This window comes from Falco naumanni, chromosome 6, assembly GCF_017639655.2.
Source record: "Falco naumanni isolate bFalNau1 chromosome 6, bFalNau1.pat, whole genome shotgun sequence".
Lineage (NCBI taxonomy): Eukaryota > Metazoa > Chordata > Aves > Falconiformes > Falconidae > Falco > Falco naumanni.
The window spans coordinates 52,061,817-52,084,663 of record NC_054059.1 but is presented as its reverse complement, the minus strand read 5'-3'; the positions used below and the strand labels follow the sequence as shown (position 1 = coordinate 52,084,663).

At 41.6% G+C, this 22,847-nt stretch overlaps 1 protein-coding gene across 1 annotated transcript; it reads right to left on the bottom strand.

Annotated features, from left to right (window-relative positions):
* Positions 1–5,190: 5,190 nt before the first annotated feature.
* Positions 5,191–21,654, bottom strand: LOC121090244 (p53 apoptosis effector related to PMP-22-like). Its single transcript, XM_040598521.1, has 3 exons — positions 21,327–21,654; positions 7,329–7,472; positions 5,191–7,064 (listed from the first exon to the last, which is right to left on the bottom strand). The coding sequence occupies exons 1-3, from the start codon at positions 21,535–21,537 to the stop codon at positions 6,850–6,852; spliced, it is 570 nt and encodes a 189-aa protein (XP_040454455.1). The 5' UTR covers positions 21,538–21,654; the 3' UTR covers positions 5,191–6,849.
* Positions 21,655–22,847: the final 1,193 nt, after the last annotated feature.

Sequence of the window (22,847 nt, the reverse complement as noted above, 5' to 3'; positions counted from 1 at the left end):
TGACCAACTCAGAATAATTGTGCTCTAGGCTGGGCAAGAGAAAGGAGGGATATGAAGGATGCCCAGGACCCACTGGGGTTGACAGTAATTATCCAGAGTGGCAGTCGTGGCAAGTGAGGCAGCAGTCAGGACAGGAGCACAGATTTGGAAGACAGTGTGCTTCCTGGGGAAGGATGTGTTCAAGGGGATGAAGCAGACAAAATGCAAGTTCTTGCAGTTGAAACAAGGAGTTGTGCTCAGAGGCAACAACACTGCCCCAGGGTAGGGTCTGGGTATTGTCATAGTCAGTGCCAGAGGGAGCGGTACTGCGGTCATCTGGCCAGTGATACAAGTTGGATGGAAATCAGAGGCCGATTCTCAGATGTTATTTCAGATCAGCCTCCTGTGGAAGATGGATGGCAAAGCAGAGCTGGGATCAGATAACAAACAAGTTGATAAGAAGTTTTCTCTGATAGGCAGGGACAGCACTCGTGACTCAGGAGGTCCTCACCTGTGCTGTGACTCAGGGCAAAATGTGAAGTTTCAGCTCTTTGTACTAGTCCTCCTGTTACTAATACAATGAGTATTTCTCGGTGTAGAAGCACCAGGCCTAACAATTATGAAGATAAATAGGCATGTTCCCTCCCTTTTTCTGTGTATTATACATGGGACTATCTTAAGGAAGATTGTAAATCTTGACACAGTGGATTTTTGATTTTACAAGAATATTTTTCTATCTTGGGCTAACCACCGTGAGTCGCCAAGTCCTCCCTAACCCTCACCTGCACCACCACCCCCCCACACCCCCCCAAGCCTCTCAACTGAATAAAATGGCAGTTTCGACTTGCTAGTAACTTGTTTGGGACTGTAGGCTAAAACTGAGGGAAAGTTTTCGCTCGGGTCGGTAACCACCCTGTCCTGCCATGAAGGCACCAGCCATATCACACAAGGACCAAATGACACAAGGGCCAAATGAGTGCTCTGGCCTTCCCCCAGACTCTATTCTGTGGGTGCTGCAGGAGGCAGAGGCGATGGGCAGCTCCTCTTTCTGTGTACTGGAGAGCTCGTAAACCAGTGCCCAGAAGATTTGTTGTTGTTAGTGAAAAACTGCAAGGCAGCAGAGAGGACATGCTCATATGAAAGGCGGGCCACAAAGGTAATTTGGCTGCTAATCACTCCAAACCATTTTATCATCATATTTTGGGATACCATTTTTACCCTAGACTGGGCTTTCCTCTTGAACCTCAGTCCTTTCTTGTTTCTTCTTTTGAGGGTTAATTCTAAAGCATCCTGAGAAAATCTTCCATTCTTCTAATTTGCCTAATGTCAGCAAGTTTTTATTACTTCAACCCCTTTTATTTAAGAAGCAAAGAGGAAGGGTTAAAGGGTAGAAACCTGGTTGTATTAATACCTCATATAAACTTCAGACAGGGGCATGGTGAGCCTAGCAAGCATGGGTATGTTTGTATGTATGTTTGGGGCAAAGAGTGGTAAACTGGGACAGCTTACCAAAAAGTAGCAATGCTTTACAGAACTGAGGTAAGAAAATTTCCATAGGGAAGAAAAAAAGAATAAAAAAAATAGGAAATAACAATGTAAACCCAAATATGTTTTAAATAACTTTGGTCCATCCTCACACACATTGAGGTCAACTGTAGACTAATTGGTGATGCAAAGTGTGCGTATATGTATATGCCTTTATGTAATATTTTTCCTTCACTCTTTTTCTGGTTTGCATTTTACCTATTTGATTGTTGTCTTGCAAAGGACAGGGCTCTAGGGGACTAGTTACTTTGTAAGAAATGGGGAGCTGGGCATGTAACCCAGGTCTACAGTCAGTAGTTGGGTGAATCTGCTTTCGGGTTTACACAGTTCTGTGGAAAAATCCTACAGGCAACCTCTCTCCCTCTCTCCGTTTGAGCTGCATTAGAACAATCAAGGGCTATTTGAAGTCTTTTATGATGGGTTGTCCATGGATGCCTAATATAATTTCAGTATGATATGATCATTAGAGTATGTTTTCAGAAAACTGTTTTTACTGAAAAACAGATGGCTTAGGCAAACAGTGGCACAAGTAAAAGGATGTATCATAAAAGTCATCCAAGAGAGGGCAGTTTGATCTACTCTCACCACATTTATCATAAACAGTAAAACCATTTTGAAAGTTGTTGCTGTAAATTCTCCTCATACCCAGCAGTCACATGCAAAATTCAATTATTTTTGCCACATTTTCACATTTAAGCCACATTTTCACTCTATTCATAAAAAATGAAAAGCAAAATTGAAAAAATTTGCAGCATGGCTTCATATACAGGAAATCTGTGGAACTAATCAGTGTGTGTAGATGGGCATATGAGCCCTAATGTATTTGTCACTTAAGGAACCATCTATGTAAACAGCTCTGAAGACCCCATCAGCACCATCTGCAACCTGAAGGTTACCCAGGTGCTTTTCTAGATTTTGGCACTTAGCACTGAAGAACTTTGCAGATAAAATGTAGGCCTAGACATTATTTCTAGCAAAAGCACTATTTTGACAGTGAGGAAAAACATAAAAGGAGATCCATGTGACTTCATCTCTCTTTCCCTATTATTAACTATATAGCAGTCTTTCAGTTCTCATTCTGAGTTTTCAATATGCTCAGAAGTAACTCCTTGGTTATTCAGTTCACTGTCCTTCTAGCAAGACGGTTTGATTCCTGCTTTCTGACAGAGTATACAGATGAGCTAATTCTGTTCTCCTTTCTCACAACTCTGATTGTTTCATTCTTTTCTTAAATATATATAAACTCACCTTCAGGGCACACAGGAATCCACTGAATATAGAAATGTGCAAGGAAGTGTTCCAAGAAATTTAATTATAAGAAGTAGTAACTGTTGCACAACTGAGGTGTGTCAAAAGGAAAGAAGAATCTTTTTACTGTGACCACATTGTGTATCTAACAAAATGTGATTTAATTATGACCCAGATTCTGCTAATCATGCTAATGTTCCTGTGTGCTGTAACTCTTGTTCAGTATTGTACAGACCAGTATCCTACTCCAGAAGTAAACAGAGCTGCTGAAATAAATGGAGCATCCCATAAAGATACTATTGATTCTGAGCACATGTGAAAAAAGGGTTTGCGCTTCAAGGATGAAATGTCAGCCTCAAGAAAATCAATAAATGTTTTGCAGGTGATGTCAGTGGGGTTAAAACTTCACTCATAGCATTAGTTCACACAACCAAATATGCACAACGTTAACACAGTTGCAGACTGGATTGCCTTCGAACTATCGATTAAGTAGGCTGTATTTTAAGACCAAATGGCAGGTGCCTGAGAAATGTATAGTGAAATATGGACACAGCTGCAGAGAAAATTGAAAAGACTAAGACATCCACATGTTATACAAGCTCTGGCAGAGACAGCAGAAATTAAACTGAACTTAATAACTTACCAGCAGAAAGTTTTCATTGTTTCTTTTGCTTGAGTTTGTACCTGTAGTGCTGCTTGACATTTCACTTGTTTTCAGCACAATTTTTCCCTTGCTTTTCAATAGTAGAGTTGAATTAGATAAAATGTGTTTATTGAAGGATGCTTCCCTAATTCTTAATTTGATGGTAACAGCAGCAATGCCTTTGGCAGTCAAGTCTTTCCTTCTGTTGTTGTAGCAGACCTAATATTCTGTAAAGCCAAATCTTGCAGACATCTGTTCCTTTCTGATCTCTCTTTAGCATAGCCATTGGGCACAGTGAAACTTTAAGTCTTTTGTTGTGCTGCTTTAGTGGTTAAGTGCCCTTTTCTATTACAGGCAAGACCTGGAACAAGAACCCTGCTAAACGGAGATGCAGAACTAAAGGAATGTCTTCTTTTACTCTCATTTCTCCTTTACTTGAAAATACCAACTTTCTGGTGCTGACTTAGCTGAAATTAATCTAACAATTTGGTTAGTTAATAACCTACTTGACCTGGCTGTAGACTAATTTAACAGTTTAGTTGATAACCTAGCTAGTTGATTACCTAATAATAATAGTTAATAATCTAGTTGAGGCACATCCTTGGCTTCTTGATTCAGCTTCCTTTTCTGTCAGAACTGATTGCATTTTGCAGGCTGCTTTTGCTGTGCTCTGCTGTCTCAGCACTTACAGGAAACAGCACTGGGATCTGTACAAGTTTTATACTTTTTCTCACTGTTTTTCTGCCTCAAGATTTAGGATGTGTTTTTCTAGGGATCTGTGTTGAACTGGCCTGGCATGACTGGAAGCAAACCACCCTAAAGGCAGGCACTTGAGCTCTAGCCCCTGTGATGCATCTGCTTGTTGGGTACCCACCTGACCTCCTCCTGTTTTTTAGAGAGAGCCTTTCCCTGTAGGGTTCTGGGGCAAGGAGTCAGGCTAGGGTTCCTGCTGCTGTGCTGAGGTCAGCAAAGGTGCTCTCCCAGGAAGGAGAAAGTGGCAGGGGGGAATGGGGACTGGGGCTGTGTCCCACAGAACTGCAGCTACCAGCCCTGAAACTGCTCTGTTGCCCTTAGGAAGGAGGAGAAGAAAGAGGAAGTAAGTGGCAAAGCTGCTGAGAGCAAGGGAGAGGAGGGAGGAAGGAGGATGATCTCTGGAATTTTTCTTTGCTTTTTAATTGTCCTCTGCTCTCTCATCAAGGCTGGAGTCACACTCCTAAACCTTGTTTTGTGCACTTTTCCCCACCTCCAGATGTTGGGTCAGTGTCCAGCTAATGTTAAAGAAACTGTAAATATGATCAGTGGTTGCTCAAGCTCCCTTTTGCTTCCTCAGGGGATTGCCACATGCCTTGGAGCAAAAACACTGAGCAGGACCACACCGGCTTCCTATGTGGTGAACCCTCAATGCCAAAACAAGCTATAGCACATTATAGCACAGAATCGTGAGTGTAGTTACATGATGCCACATTGCCCATAAGTCCACTGTTCTCATGTGCTTGTGAACGAGGCCTCAGGAGGCAGCCAAAATCAGACTGGAAAATAATACAAGCTGTTGTAATGCTAGATTTGTAAGTTACTCTCCCCTCTCAAAATCCAGCCAGCATACCCAGGGGCTCCAAGGTGATGCCTGAGAAGAGAAAGCTTTGGGGGCTTCCATACTTCCCCACTCTTAGTACAGAACAAAAACTAAGACTCATTTTTGAAACAATATATAGATACCATCATTTATTAGGTATAATAAGCATAATGAAAAGATTTATGGTAATTTTTTTCCTAAACAGATAGTATTACAAAAAGAATTTCAAGACATTTTATACAAACTGCTTTCTCAACTCTATTTCATTTTAATTTCCTTCCAACTAGGAAACACATTCTTAATGTATTTGCAAGTTCTTGACTAACTATTCCCTGTTGCATATACCCTCCCCATTGGTCTGATACATCTCTTATATTTATTGATCGAGGTTGGAAGACACTCTATAAAAGTAAATGAAGTTAGCTGCTTCAAAAAAACAGGTTAAGTCCTGGGACTTTATTAATTTTAGCTATGCAGAACCTTTACTAATTTTTTTTTCTACCTCTCATTCTTCGCAGTAAAGAACATTTGGCAGGGCACTTTCCATGAAGTGTACATAGTTAAAAAACTGCAGATGTGTTACAAGCTAATAATCCTCTGCAGCTAAGGATTTTGACTAGACTTCTTTTTCCACACAGCAAAAGTATCCATTTTTTCACTTAAGAGAAAAAAATGGAACATTATAAAGTTAGGATTAGCAAGGCAGAAACCAGCAGAGTCTTGAGTATACACTTAATTGCTTGCAATATATCAAGGCTTGTGCCACTGTGGAGTACAAGATACTGGAAGGGGTTTTATGATGTGATTTTCTCTATGAGAGCCTTAGTATGCATTAGTAAGGGGTATTTATGCATTTTCCAGTTACATAAAACAGTATACACTTTCCACTTTTAAAATACTTATGAACAGCAAATCAGTGAAAAATGGTCCTTCTAAAAAATATTTGATATGCTCAACTCCTGACATATAGGGGAATCATACCTCTGTTTAAGCCCTTCCTGACTCTTCTACTCTGGATAAAAGAGCTGGACCATTATAACAGAGCTTTTTAAAGCCATAGATTTTGATACAGTGGAGAAAAGAGGCAGACACCCATGAAGAAAGCCACACCAGGACCCTCTTCAAACCAGGTCTGTAGGTTGCAGAGGTGGCTTGAAATCCCCTCTGCTTCTGCCTGCTCTGCACTGGCCCCAAAAATAGCATGCCAAGATTTTTAAGGGTTTACTGACAGTCCTTGCTTACCCTTGCAAATATTTAGAAATAAATACTTAAATTCCACATGGATGGGCAAAAGTCAAGATGCTGGCTTGGGTAGGGAGCTTTTTCTCATACTTTCCTTACCCTGTGCCTACAGCTTAAGTGAATGAATGAAAAATGGAAGCAAAGATGTGAAGTGCTGGCTGACTAATTTACTAATTTGGCAGCCAGTGATAAAGGTATTTTATTGAAAAATGTGCAATATCTTCAAGTTAAAGATGATACATACAAAATGGGATATTTGTGAGCTGCTTTCCTTCAGGAAGAAGCTTGTTTTGTTTATTGGCAGTTTAAAAAGCTTTTCTGAATGTAATTAGTAATATGAATGCATTTAAGATGCAATGGAATACACATACACCCCACTCATGGGAATGAATGAGTAAACACAAGTTTTTTTTCATGTTTAGGCTTTATCTAATCAACCCACATCAGATATGAAGGTCCAAAACAGAGTGGATAACTTTATTGTAGAGTGCCAGTACCATTTCTCTACATGTATTTGAAAAGTTTCCAGCCTTTTCAACTAACAGCTGATGACAATATTCTGGAAAATGTAGTTGGTCTGTCAGATATCTCTGGAATACTAACGCATTTTTCTTGGTGCTTATGGGGAAGAGTAAAAATATGTGGGCTTCACATTACCCAAGATCTGATCTTCATAGTTAGGAAGGCAGCAGAAGAAGAATCCCAAGCATATTTCCATAATGGCGGTGGTCCAGCCGAAGCCGTAGGCCCAGCTGAACATATTGATCCCCGTCATATCAATTTCAGTCGAGAACTTTACTGGATAAATGACCAGGCCCATGATGGAGAACACAGCTGAAGAAACAGGAGAAAACAAAAAATGTTTAAGCTAACACCCATCACGTTGCCTGCCTCCATAATACCTGTAGCTAAACTCACCCGTGTTTTGGAATATTTGAAAATTGATCCACTGCTGTAACAGTCTTTGTTACATGATTTTTCATAGAGAGCTCAAGTGCACACAGGCAAAGGTTTGGGTATAGAATCAGCTGAGGCACATACCAGTTCTAGTATGGATATACCTGTACAAGCTAAATTTGACTTCACATACTGCCTTACCAGCGACAAAAAGCAAGCCTCCAATCCCACGTATGAAGTTGAACCGAAGTGTGTCAATGGCAAATGCTATGATGGCCAGAGCAAAACAGATGACTAGAAGTATAAAGCCAACCAGGTATGTGGCGGCAGCAGCTCTTCCCCAAGCTGAAATCAGAAGGAAGATACATTAGAAAGGAACAAGAAAATCCTTTTGCAGTGTTCTTCTCTGGTTTGTAATGAAAGGCTATTTATAAACAAATGTGAAAAGAAGGTCAGCTCCCAAGAAAGCAAGCATGGGATCTTTCTCTCCTCTCATAGGTGAACATTTTAGTTCCACAACAAACCATTCACTGAGTGCAGAATACATAAAAATGCCAGCTTTGACCTCTCTTATATAAATGCAGTGGGGCTTGTGTGTAAGCTTCCTCTTTAGATTTAACAATTAAGACAAAAATGACAGTAAAGATGTAAGAACAGACACTATCCTTCAATAACAAATGTCACTACCTCAGCAGGTGTCATAAAACCAGCACTGTTTTGCATCAACAAGGAAAATTAGACAGTCTCTGAAACTAATTAAATTCTTCCTTTAAAAATATGTGCTTATACAAGCACTACCAGTCTGGCATGCAAATTTAAAGGTATGGCAATAGCCCATAAATGTCAAAATTCAGTAGTTTCTGCTTTCCAGCTTTTGTCTAACTGTGTGTCCTAAATGGATCCAAAGATCTGGAATTTACTTTGTAGGGAAATCTGACCTTTGCTTTTGATCCAAAGTCAGAACCATTTCATTTTGAAAAGCTTGTTCAGGGTATTAACACTTTCATTTTCAATTTATATAACTTTATGTTATAACATGTCAGAGCAAAGCATATTGTCTTGGCATAACAACTGGGAAAAAATATTATTCATTCAATATTTTAAGTCTTGAGGGGCAACTACTGCTCAAAGAGATCAAAGTGTCTCCTCTTCTGAATGTAAAAATCCCACTTTGATACTTTTTAAATTGTGTATGTAGGTGGAGTAGGCAGTTAAAATCTGCTGGACATCTACAGACTTCACCTCCTCACCTACACTATCCGTTTCTAAGGTGTCAGCTTCTAAACAAATATACATACAGTAGCAGCATGAGAAATCATCACAACCAAAAAACCCTGATGATAATTACAACTCAACTTAAATGCTGTGCAGGCTGTTCAGTGAAAGCTCCCTCTGGAACTGAGTTAGTTAAGATTTTTGGTAGCCATTAACCTGCCAATTTGTCTGCTTCGAACATGCAAGTAATACAATGCAAAGTGTCCTATCTTCCCCCTGCCTGGTGTTGGGTAGGCATGAAAGCCACCGTTGTGTCCCTGGTGGGTGATACCTTGGTGCTCAGCCTCTCTTCCTCCAGGCCCCACACCACCTCTGCTATTAGACTAGAAAAATAGATCAGGATTTTCCAGCTCTACTTTTCTTCCCATCAGCCCATCAAAACCAATTTCCCTTTTTGTTCGCTTTTCACCATTCCCCCCTGCTTTACAATCCCACTCCATTTTGGCTGTCACACTACATTTTCAGTTTTATGTTGTGTCTTTTTTTCTTCCTTATACCAAAAAGTTTCTGTCTCCTTATAGGTCTTTTCAACTGTATTATTTTTCCTGTAAACAGGCAGCTGCCTGAGAAGACTGAAAGGGACAGCAAAGTTGTGCCCACATCTCATTTTCTATCTCAGTATTTTAGTCCAAACTCTTCTCTTGGGGACCTTACAGGAGGCTTGGAGGTAGAGTATGGAATGTGGAGGCACAGGTGGGAGAGCAGCACCTCAGGCAGAATGTCAAAGGAAACAGCCAGGAAGAGGAATTTCTTGGGCTGCCACAGCTCAGTTTTCCCTGCTGAGGTTGCTTCTGCTCCCAGCCTCTCCCCCACCCCTCTGTAACATCAAAAAAAGGGGCACCTAGCTGTAAGAGAAGTTGCTCAGCAGAGGTGACCTCACTGTCACTGTTCTTGGATACAAGAGTTATAACTTATAATCATAGAATCATAGATTTGGGTTGGGAGGGACCAGAAGGGTTGGCAAAAAGGGCGATATGACAAAGACATTTAGAGGTGATTTTTTTTTGCTAGGTGCACAAGTGGTTGTGGTTAGGTGCAAAACTCCTGGGCAAAGGGGTGTCCTTTCCCAGAGAAGAGTCAGAGGACACAGGAGGTGCTGAAGCACCATGAAACCTGGTGGTTTCATCTCAGCTACTGCCACCACCACTGCTGTGGGCAGCAGACAGTCTGCCAAAGCTCAGCCTTGCTTCCCAGGAGCAGCTGATGGCTGAACACCATCCCCCAGGGTGGGAGCATCGCCTGGACTGGGGGCTCAGGAGCTGGTGCCTGCTGGCACCTTGCCCATGCCACCATCTCCCTCCTCTGTTGGGCTCGCCCAGGTGTTTTTACTGAAGTAGTGTTTCAAATGCTGTGACTGTATGAAAGCAGATTGGGTGCACACCCAGCCCACTGGGCATTGACTATGTGGCAAGAAGAGACATGCTCTTGCAGGATGCTTAGGTCTTTAAAAGGCATTGCTTAATCACCTAGCAGCCAGTTTTGTGACTCTCACTTCCACAAAAGAGGAAAAAAAGTTTAACTCAGTGTTGGAAGAAAACCAATATGCAGCTCCAAGTAAGGCAATAGGATTACATGGAAGAGTCACTATGGGGTTTTTTTGAGGAACAGTACCCTGACTTCATCTGTGCTTTTCAAAAAGTCACCGTTATCAGTAGTCTAAGACTGCAGCGTGCAAACACCTTACTTTTCTAGGGTAAAAGGTAGCAAAAGCTTTATGTAGGAATAATTGCAACTGTTTCTGTATCTGAGATGTTTATTTTGCCTTGTGCCAGCCAGGAGCACTAGAGTAGCTTAGTGTCTTTACCAATAGGACTAAGACTTACAATTCCTTTAAAAATGCCAGAATTAGAAGAATTAAATGAGTCAGAAAACAGTGACAAGCAAGTGGCTAATCTGATTTCAAATCTTCTCTTATCTTCCAGTGTTGTGGGGTTTCTTGCTTTTACATAAAGCAAAAACATAAATAAACTGTCCTAACTGCAAAGGTTTGTCTTAAAAATATGAACTCCACAGCAAAGGATCACAGGTGCAACCAACTCAAAGTACACTTTACACAGAAGAGAGTTGGAAGCTGTAAGGATCTAGTCCACCTCTCATCAAACCAAAAATAGAAACAGAGGGAGCAGCAGGTTACAGGACATCAAGCTGAGTCTGAAAATATTCAGCAGTTCATGAGATCTGTTTTCTCAGCCCCCAAAAATGGCAGTGATGTTTCAGCTGTTCAAGAGTTAAAATGTGCTTGTGAGAAAAGAAATGTGTGTTTATGCAAGAGTGTCCTTGAATACCAGCAGGACCCTGTAACACTTCCCTGCAAGTCCTGTCTCTCCTTTTTTCATCTCCTCAGCTGAAAGAACGCCAGTGAAAGCTATGCAAGGTCTGTAGGAAGCTACATGTCATTCGCTCTTAAAAACTCCTTCTAGCTGGCAATTTTCTGAGCAATTTTGCCTTAACACAAGACCTTGCTACCCCAAATAAGCAAAAGGAACCCATGTTTTCATGTTTCAAGCAGAGCAAGGACAGTGCTTCTGTTTACAGTGTTTTGTATGTCAATCAGCATGATTTGTGAGGGTCTGGACTACCCACAGTGAATGAATGTAGCAATACGTGACTACTGGAAAATGAAAATACGTGCCTGCCTTCTAAAACTCCGTGCTGTGTGAGAAGACCCTTGAGCTAATTTAGAGACAAGAAAGAGCCCACTCATGCCAGGACAGAGCTCACTGTAGCTTATGAGCAAGGTAATTAGCTGAGACAGTATACAATAATAATAATGCAGCTTTATTACTCTGCTGTTAAAGCTAACTCGGTTTAGAGGTAGCATGATTACTTCTTGTATTGCACCATCTAAACATGTTCTGAATATCCTACTGCTGACTGCAGCCATCGGGATGCTGATGGACTTCATTAGAGATCCAGGATTAAAAGTGCCTCTGGTTTCCTGCCTTCCTGATTTTACTCCCTCCTGTATTTTCCAGTTTGTAAAAGTGTAAACACTGTCTGTGCTTCACACATAAGAAAATAAACTTCCTTGGCCAGCAGGAAGTTGAACCAAAACTTTGAACCACTACCTCCAGTCTTTCCTTAGCCTGCCATGTTTCATGCTCTGAATGGTGCCTTCAAAAAAGAGCTGTCGTGCCTTGAAAATAGCATGTGAAGTCTACTTCCCCCATGACAAATACAAATTTTTGTGTTCTGGTGTATGTGGTTCAAAACATGGGAAAACACTCACAATGACATTCTCATGTTTTTCTTGATCTGGTAGCCCCAAACCACATGAACTACTGAGTCTCTCTCTTTGAGTGACATTTTCCGAAAGCAACCCCAGAGCAATCAGAAGTACCTCTCCTGGTGTAATCAATAAGAACATATTTCTCCAAATTCTCCTTCTGGTGTGAAGCTAAATACACAACTAGCACTGGAAGTAAAACAAATGTTTATTATCAGCTCACAGACACCAACAATTACCTTACAGGTTCTTGCTGACTGTTTTAACACATCTGCCGCTGCAGTGAATTGTGTAGCAATTTTGTGAAGGATAGTCTTAATTCAAAAGAAACAGAGAGGTGGGGGAAAGAAAATGTAACAGACTAATATTTTGCTCTGTTATCCTTCATACCACCAAGGGAAAGAAACACAAACCCTGCAGTTCTAGCTCCAATCTGGCAAAGCAATTCTTACAAGAACTAAAATCTGCCCTGGTGGTGATTCACCGCTGTGTTGTATGTCATGAGAATGTTTCTTGGCTGAGTTTGCAGAGTTCAACCTGCTTTACATCCCTCTGATTAAAGGGAAAGAGCATTATTTTGGAAACAAAGCAGAACTCAGGTTTCTCAACCTGACGTTCTTTATCAGGGTGTGGTGAACCCTGCAGAGCGCATGCTTCACTTTGAAAAGGAACTGCTTTGGCCAGGTTTTATCCATTTCATTTTGGTTTGTTCTCCTCAAGAAAGCTTCCATGTGAAAGTGAGCATGTCTGCAGCAGAACCTGCATTCTCCTTAGCTTGAATCTTAAGATGGTCCATCAAACTCATTAACTCACATCTCAACTTATCAGCCAAAGAGTTATGAGCTGTTGGTGTATGTGCAAGCCACTGTCATCCAGCACTCTGGATTCCTCATGTTATCTGTGCAACACTAGACAGTGCAAAAGCCTGTCTTTTGGAAATCACAACTCTAACGTGCCAGCTGTGGGAAAGTCCTGTGCTCTTTTTGAAAACAAGTGAACACTGAAATCTCTGCGTTTGCTGCTCACATGAGCTGGCATTGAAGTACTAATGCACATGTGTTTGTATGCAGCCAAGATAAATCAGGAACTTTTAAAAGCAACTTCTTGTGAATAAACTGTATGTGCAGACTGAAAGCTATTGGCTGAAAATAATTTCAAAGGAAGGCTATACAAGTGAAGAAAATCACATGTTAGTCATGGAAGATTTATGAACAGATTAAACTGAGGAAAATATATCAAAGGCATGATTGGATGTGTATTACTCTTTGAGCTTGTATCTCCGTTGCATCTGAATCATTCTTAAAACAACTGCATTCTCTGAATATCTTTCCTGTGAGGAGTCAATACTGGATGTTTCTCTTTGGGGTTTTTTTGTGTGAGTTTATATCATTTGGAGTGCAATACAAAATTTTTGGTCCTTTTGTTTGGCATCCTTTTTGGGAATTCTGTTCTTTCCCCTAGCATTGCTTCCTTAGAATTCATTGGCAGTTAATATGGATTTCTCATTTAATAACAGAAAATTATCTCATAACATGCAAGCCAGTTTTATGTGAGCAGGAACCAGCTTTTAACTCGCCACCTCTTAAGAGACAGCTATGGAAGTAAAGAATGACTTATGTAAGTTCACACTAAGATAATCTTGCAAAAGTTTCTCAGTGATAGTAGCAGGCCCCATATACATAAGAAAGGATTAGGACTTTAGGACTATTACCCTATGATAATGATTTTAAATGACAACAGTAAGGAAAAGAACATTTATGAATAGGCCATTTATCAATAAAACACAGCATGTATTAGCACAAAGCAGTGTCTTGACCATAGCTTGGTGCTAAAGGAAGAGCTCAGTTTAGCTTGGTGGACTTTAACTCCTTTAAAGCAAAACCCTGTTATTTCCCTTCCACTGACTTCACTCACAAACATATGTAGGCAAAACCTTCATCCAAGACCTTGCGTACTTCTGCAAACCTCTTCTCTTACTGAGGCAAGTAATTCAACTTAGAAGTTATTCCAAATTGAATTGGAGGGGAGGAGCAACTCCGTCTTAGGGAGTGGTTCAAACTCATCTCATCATAAGCCCAGGCATGTACAAGCTTGACTTAGAAGCTGGTTTCTGCAAATCTTGTATTAATGAGGGCTCCTCCCTGATGCTTACTTAGTGCTAGGGAGGCAGAAGTGGCAGAGGGCGTAGAGCCATCATCAAAGGGAGCACCATGGGAGTAAGTTAGCTATTAAAAATAATGTGCACACAGTGCCTCAGAATTAAAGGTTTGCTCATGAGAGAGTCAGGGAATACCCCTATCTCACATTATCTTCAGAAGCAGTTGCATACATAGAGAACATCTCGGGATTAAAGCTCAGTCTTCTGTGTTTTAATGCCATAACATTTTTTCCTCCTATTTTTTACTGTTTGCTTTAAATTAAAGCAGGATTGGATGTGTATATGGGGGTTGGGAGGGTCAAGTAAATAAGATAGGTAAGGTGTTCATTAATCAGTACATATACATAAGCTCAGTTAATCAGAATAGCAAGAGATACCTGCTTCCTAACTACTCCTGAGTTAAAAACGGGTTAAAATATTTAATGTGAATTAAAGAGAATCAATTCCATGGTAACGCAGGCTATGAACTAGGACTTTTAATCAAAACAGCAGAGTGGAACCTTTCCAAAAAGCTCTTTTAAAGTTTTATATTCCCAGGGCAATTTGAGGCTGCTGAACACTGAATTTACATCTCATTTCTATATGCGCCAAGTATTGTTCTCACTCTTGAGCTGCAGTTTTCATGCTGTAAGCAAACTTTGTTCTGAAACCTTGCTGAAAGTCGCCTTTTGCACTAGGGGGTTTCTCTCCGATAGAGAGCAGCTGTGAATCTGGATCTAATTTTCTGTTAGAAGCAAAATTTTACCATTTGCGAAAGAAAAACCCCAACATATAAGCAGAAATGGTACTTTGTGCTCATAAAATACATCATAAGCTCTATTTACTCTTCTCGTGAATGAAATAGCTTTTACAACACATCCTGAAAGTCTTCATCACTTGCTGCTTACTCCTGATGGGGTTGTTAATGAAGCGCACAGAGACTTCCTACATTTGGGGCCTGATTTGGGCACAGTGTGCATATTCAATGTAACAGGTGACATTACATGTATTCATTTGCAGATTAGTACTTCAGCAGGGCTGCGTGTGATCTGAAGTGTTACTTAGTACCAACAGAAGGAAGCCAGAAACCTCTGGGACATAAACTACCACTATCATTCCACAAAGTACGTTGGGAATTTTTCACTGATGATAGATTTTGTAATGGTGCTTGACAAAGAAGCAGCATGGTGTTACAATACTCACTGACTCAATGTGTTCAAGGTTGCTCAGAGCAATGCAAGCTGCCAGTGAGGAAAGATATGGAAATGTGAAAAAAACCCCAGTGTTTTGAGAGTTGTTTCTTCTGCTGCGTAACTACTTTCCTGCTTAAGATAGTTTAACCTGACTGTTATCCTGACTGTTTAACCCTACAGTGGAATTTGAAATCTATCTTGCAGTCCTTATCACCATTCAGAATATGGAGAGGTTATTATAGCCCTGCTGTATCAGATTACCTCAATAAGCTAGAGGAAGAGATGAGGTGAAGAGAAATGAGAGTTTAGCCACAAGTTTCCATGCATCTGCAGCAGCGATGCCTCCCCTGTGTGTATGAGTGAATGGTATCCTCTCAAGGACTTAAGGTCCTGACAACGCAAAGCGTTGAGGATCTTTGCAAAGTCCTCAACACCAACAGTTCATATCTCCTGTTGGGGAGATGAGAACTCTCTATGTGATTGCTATTTTCCCACCCAATTTAACTGTAATTCTTAAAGGAAGATTGGATAATAAACAGTGGGATGACATGTGGAATTGCTCTCTGTAGAGTTAATTGCTGAAGAGTATAACTATTACTTAGAAAAGAATCTGATTAAACCAATCTGCCACTAAACATACAAAAGGACAAACCCTAAAATTATAAGGGAAAGCATGTTAGCAGATGAGGAATGAAAACTGCAATGGTAACTAAATTCTCTGGGTTTGATTCCCTTCTGTTATACCTCCATAGTAACATCAGAGTGTCTCCTACAAGCTGGGGGAAAATCAAATTTCTTCTTTATTTCTTGCATCAGAGTTCCTTAAATATATTGTTGTGATATTTTCATTACTGCATACTTTTAATTGAACCTGTATTTTCTAGCATTCTAAGTTTTGAATAATGATTGAATATTCTATGTTATTAAGTAACTAATCTTGTAATCTCATTTCTCACTGGTTAGTCTCAGGTAACATTACACTTCTAGGAGACTGATGACTTAAGAAATTGTGTGCTTCTGTATACACTGTCATTAAAACTACAGGCAATCACTGTATGTAAATATAACTGTTTGATGCTAAGTTGCAGCAGGAACAGTGACAAGCTTTCATTTTCAGTTCACACTGTGTCAAAGGAGTCAGGTTTGCCCTGGAATCCAGGCAATGCACAGAACATAGAGCTGGGCTCGCCCACAGGCCTCCTTGGACTAGTCAGAAACCTCCCCAGCCTTTGTTTTCTAGCTGCAAGGACACTTTTCCAAATCTACTTGAATTTCACCAGATTCTGGAAGCCTTCAGGTGCAGAACCTTGATTTCAGGGGAAGTCTGCAATAAAGGCCCTATGACTTGAGCTAGTCCCTGCTTCAAAAGCAGTTACTTGCTTGCTTAATTTCTATTCCCACATGCAGACACCCTCAGATGCCGAAGAGCTGCTGGGGCAGCTTGCTTCTCCTCCCAGGCACTGCTGAAAGGGGCTGTCTCTCAGCCCCATCCATCTGGAAATACCCCTATGCCACTCTGGTCAGGGAGCTTGCTTCAGCTCGAGGCAAGTGAGGGCTTCCCCATGCCTGGGGTCAGGTGCTGGCTGTCAGATGTGATGGGAACACGGGGGAAGGCAAAACAGTTTTACCCAGGCAGCTAGCAACAGGGAAACTTGGTGTCTGTTCTGTTCTGCACCCTGGGTGTTTATGAGTCACTGGTCTGCTGGAGAAGTTTCCCAGAGGGAGAGCTGTGGGGCCAGCACTGCAAGGCCAGTGATAAGAGTAGTACGAAGATAAGTCCTTTGCTACTCGGAGACTGATCCTGACCACACTGCGTACATTGCTGTTGTAGCTTTAGCTGGGGATTTTTAGCAAGTGATTTCCATTTTGTTATTCCTCCAGAATAATAAATTGTGCTTCATGGTAGCAAAAGATCCCACAGACCCAGGAGCCTGATATAGGGATACAGGCAAAACAGGGAAGAAAATCGAAAATCTACTCAGCAGTGGTGTTCCTATGAGACTAAAGCAGAACGTCTTTCCTCAAGAGGGTATTACCTTTTGCACATTCCCTTCTTTCATTTATCCTATAGACACACTCATCTGCCACCATATTTGAAGTAATTCTTGTTCATTATAATCATACTACATTTACTAGTCATCCTGTCTTGTAGTATTGCATTAATATTTATGGACCAAAATAAAAATGGAATGAGCTAGGACAGTTACCCATTATTTGCCTGGAAGACAAGATGCAGGAAGGTGTCCTTTCCAGATGGCAAAATCATTTATCTCTCCACTAATCCTCACAGTCACTAAACCTGCCACACTTCCTAGGAAAAGTCTGTAATTGAATACTATGATGTGAAAATAAGTGAAGATCTGGATTCCACTTGTCATGTGGAAATACCTCTTCCTGATTTTTTCCCCCCAAGATCTCTATTTGCACCATGCAAATGAGCAGACCACTTCAACCTAAATTTAGAGATTTAAGCTGCAGTTATTTTGATGGCAGCATCTGCATGTGAAGGAGCTGCAGGCATGAGTGGAACATAAGAAGGAACAAGGGTAGTTTTTCATCCTATTGTGCAACACATTGAGACTAATAAAATAAAATCAGTTCTTTTCCCCCAACTAAATCCACACATGTTTAAACATCTTCAAAGCCTGCAGTGGAATAAATTGTACACTGAAAAGATGTCTTAAGTCTGTGAGACACACCTTGTTCAAGAGAGGTTATATAGCCAAAAATCAAGAAAAACAAAGGAGTGCTGTGCCAGCTTCATGAAGGGATTTAACCTCCGTGTTTTCTTTGCAAGCTCAATCATGTCCCAGACAGATACATTCTATATTGTGCTCATTATCTATCCAAAAAGTCTCTGTCTCTGTCTTTGTAAGGGTTCAAACATGTTATAAGCTTTAGACCTTTATTTGTTCCAAGTGCCAGAACGCTGCAGAGCTACAGTTTGCATCCCTCAGCCCCTCATCCTAAACTCCATGCATTTCAAGTAAGTGTCCTAATGCACTAAATATTTTTTCCTAGACAGTTCTATTTATTTCAGCTAAATATGTTTGAAAAGCCAAAGACTTCTGATAAAGTCTAGATGAGTGTTACATGGTTAAATCAAAAGATCTGAACTCTTGGAGAAGAAAACAAAATCTATAAACTCTTCATATTCTCACTTCCACAGAATTCATGAACTTTGCAAAAAAACAAGAGTGTGCAGGTGCTTTCACAGAAAACAGCTACACCATTGGAGTTATTCTACTGGATTTCAAAAAGGAAAGAAAAAAAAAGTGTACAAGCTTCTTGTCTTCTCTGTGAGGTGTTAATTCCACCAGTTTAAGCAGCTCTTCAGAGACTCCAAACTCCACTGGTGCAACCAATGAAACATTCAACCTTCTTGCCTTCCAGTCTGACCCACCTCAATGATGCTGGGATTTTGCCTTCTGTCTGTGTATGTATATGTTAAGCCAAACAGCAGAGATTTAAGGGGAATTTCAAACATCATACATCGAGAATTTGATTTGAATTTGCACATTATATTGAACAACTTGCAGGAATGTTACGATTATATCTAATCATGATAGGGTAAAGATGTCTGTAGTGGATTAAGATAGCTACACTGTCCAAGTCATGTTGAGAATATTTGCTGGCAGCTGCTGGGGTACACGTGTATCACCTGTGTCAGTGAAACCATCCCCACAGGAAGACTGAATCTCAGAACCTACGCAGCCTGTGGCAGATCAGGCAGGAAGGCTGAGAGTAAAGCCCAGAGAAAATGAGATGGGAACTGTGGAATATGTGGAATAGGGGGGGGGGGGGGGGGGGGGGGGGGGGGGGGGGGCAGGGAAGAGACAGTTCATCTCAGGAAAGATGTAAAACACTTCTGTCCTTTCTGTTTATATCACATCTTTTGTCTCTGTGCTCAGGAAGGCATATAACTACACTTTGTTTATCCAGCACTGTGTTTAGCTTGGCATAAAACAAAGTTAAACACCCCACAGAACATGATGCTAAATGCTTGTTTTCTATGACCTTTCTGGAGCACTGTGGATAAATGTAAACCAGAATTATTAAAACCCTCTGTTTCCACACTGAGGCAGATAGAACCAGGCTCAACACAAGAACTGGATGCTCACAAGTGAGATGCTGTCCTGTGGCCTGGTCTTTTGAGTGGAATACAAGACTGGCATCAGGTACCTTCACCCTGTGTGAGGAAAGGCAGGAGCCCTAGAAGAAAGATTCCAACCCCACATCACCTGATCAAGAACAGAACAATAGGAAAAATGGAGGACAGGATTGGATCTGAACACATCCCACCTCTGGAGAGGTGGTGTCTGAAGAAAGGGACTGGAAAGGATCAGGACAGTGACATGAGTTTGCATCCTTAATGGTCAGGTCTACAGCCCTCTTATGGGTCAGGGGTAACCCACCCCTGCTATGGCCAAGATCCACGTTGTAATGGCATCATCTAGCAGAGGCAGAAGCCTGACAGTGCAATCCACTGTCACTTGGCTTATACACACATTTTTACATGCAGCCTTTATGTCCGTTGTCCCAGACATATCACCCTTTTCCACCCGGAAATGTTGTCCAGCAGGATTTTGAGGATTTGCTTAGGTTTTCTGGATATTTAGTAAGTCTAAAGAGGTGAAATAATAGATGTAAGCCCATTGAGAGCTTAATGCAGTCACACAGCACATGAACAGCACTTCTGATGTTTTCAGAAGCATCAGCTGACTCTCCAATATACATGTTGGAGAATGTGCTGCATGTGTGTACTAAGCCCAGCATTTCTGCATCAGAAGTGCTGGACTTATTTTGTATGTGATTCATGGTAACCCCAGACATTGCAGGGTAGTCCACATAGAGGATACCCTCCCTGGTTTGTGTGAAGGTGCTGTCCAGTGCAAAAATGTGCATACAACTGCAGAATGTAAGCATGTCAGATTGAGGCAGGATAAGGAAGGAAGTGAAATGCCAAACAACGGTGTAGGACCTGGAAGCAAGGTGAAATTTCTCTTATATTATCAAGACAATCAAGGTGAAACTTCTTAGCATTTTCTGTCCGGTTAAAGCTGGCATTCGTGACACAGGGCCCAACATGGCGATCAGGAGGAGGGATCACTTTTCATGGAGACTCAGGACTGAGAAGCCCTTTGCTAAGCATCAGGGTGTCTCTCTCCTGCTCTCCAGTGCCATGTACCAGAGGCCAATTTGCTGGCCTGAGCTATGCCTAGCCACACAGCTGATGCAGGAGCTCTGAGAGCAGGACTGGGCATGGCACTTAATGGAGCCAGTCTTGCCCTGGAGCCCTGTGCTCACAGGGGCCTCCTGCAATTAACTTGCTACAGCTCAAATTTGTGCATAGCTGGTAGAGTTTGACCATATACGATAAACAATGAGTCACAATTTTGAAAAGCTGTAATAAATGATCCCTGAGATTGCTTCTGCAAGTTTTTTTACACTCATTTTCAAAAAGAACAGCTGAGATTCTGAGCCTTAGAGAAAATTATATTCCTTTTAATTTGAATTAGCATAAATTGTAAGAATGCTTGAACTTTCCTCCTGGCTCAGGCTAACAGCCCATCACTCAAAATAACTTGTTTCAGACCATGGCCAATAGCAGATATATAGGGGGGGAAAAAAAAAGAAAAAAGAAGGAATAGGGCACCTCTAGAGTGATCCTTCTCTTGGCCTATTCTCCCAGTCTCAGTGGTTTACATCTTTTCAAGCTGAAGATTGCACTTGGGTCAACATGTTTAATAGTGTACTTAACCAAAATTCAGTACAAACAAGAAATCCTTTCATCTTTTAAAGCTTTCTTTCATAATCACAAGGAGAGTCTTTCACGTGACCCACCTACCAGAGCAGTTTCAGGGCAGCACGTCAGGGCAGCCTAACACTCCCCAGATATCTTCCTATCATCTTACATTTCTACCTCCCCATTTCTTGCTAGCACTCAGGACTGGCTTATCACACTAATACCAGGCCTACCAACACAATTAGTTCAGCAGTAGCTGTTATGTTTCGGAAAGCAGTGATATCAAGAAGAGGTTACTAGCTTCTTCTGAGAGAGGAAGAAAATCTTAAATGCTGTAATATTTTCTGTTATTACTGTACATTACCACATGTAGTTTTTTGTACTATGCAACCCAGCAGCTAAAGCAACCAGATTTCCTTCTGCACAGGGGTGAGGGCATTTTTCTTCTTCACCCTGTTAGTCAAAAGCCTTGGTGTATTTCAGTGACAGCGCCTGTTGCCCATAACTTCATATATAAATGCCAAATATTATGCAATATGGTTAGGAGAGCTGAGGGAAGATGAGCTCAGAGATGTGACCCACTGCTTCAGAAACTGCTCCCACCACCCTTGCAGGTGCTTACCGTAACCCATGAGGGACTCGCAGGTCCATTCCCCACCCGGCCCAGGCCTCCTGCAGCTCTCCCATAACGACGCTTGCTGCACGTAGGGCAAGGTCTGCGACTCCAGCCAGCCCCTGCCTGCCAGCGCAATGATACCAAAGATGACACCTATGCCCAGGAGCAGGGGTAGGATCCATCTGCACCGCGTGTAGTCGAGGCCGTACTTCACCATCTTTCAGGGCGGGGGGAGGCTGGTGGGACGAGGATGGATGTCTCTGCCACCGGCTCAGTGAAGCAAAGCAATGGGTGCTTCTGCAAAGCTCCTGGAAAGTGAGTGATGGTACCTACGAGAGCGTGTGTGCAGATGTTTGAGAAAAGCTTTTTGGTCGGGAGAGACAATGCAGGGAGGGAGGGAGGGAGGGAGCTCCACCTAGATTCAGATGAGTAAGAGCCGCTGAGCAATAACCAGTTGAGCTGGGGAGAAGCTTCGAGGCTGGGTTTATCTGTGGGATCCTCTCTGCCCTGCTGACTCTAACAAACCGGGTTTGTTTACCCTCGGCATTTAACGCTTTCCTTCCTGCCACTCCCCATCAGCAGGAGCATCTCACAGCTGTGTTTACACCTTTCTGTCTCCTAAGGGATTTGCATTATGGCAGGTGAAAACAGGAGACAAGCCAGGGAACTATTTGTATTGAAGGGTGGTTGCTTCTGAAACTTGCCACCTGGAGGCTGAGAACTACTTTTCTTGGACTCCATTTAAAAATAAAATGATACTTTAATTTTTACAGTTAGAAAAATTCCCCTAGCTGCTATAAAGCTAAGACAATAAAGAACATGTGACTCTCCTCCCTGCCCCTTTTGGGACATAACTGCAGGGGGGAAAATACCAACAACGTTTATCATTAAAAATATAGTATAGTTCGGATATAGCCTTAGTGGGAGAACAAAAAATGAGCTTTGATTTGACCGTGCCTTACGAACACTCCCTGTGCATGGCCCTGGCTGTACGTGCACTGCCTGGGGCCCATCAGAGCCTGTCTGCAATGTGCTGTGAGAGCAATGCAGCGATGAGCCATCACCTTGCCATGCCCCGGGAGGCCATCCACATCAGTGCGGGGCAGAGTTTTCTGTCTGTCAGCTCAGAAGTGATATAACCATGTTCGTAGCACTCTCCTTTTGAACTAACACATGCTGCAACCTGGTATTTTGGTAAGGAACAGATGCTTTTACATCCAGAAGTGGCTGCACCCTTTGCAGATCAAAGCTGGTTTCTGTGAAATGTGGTTAAGCATAGAGGATGCAAAGTTCCCTTGCTCCCCTGATGGAATTTGTTAGGCAGGGATGTATCTAAAAACTGAACCCATTTACTCACAGTGATTTGCTACTCTATTGCAGTTTTCACGGTGAAATGTGACATCTGTACCAAGCTGCAAACTCCACAGCATTTTGCTGAATTAATATTTATAAATTAAAAAATGGCCTAAATAAATTAATAATTTACACTGATTTGATACACTGTACAGGGGAGTGGCTGAAGATGTG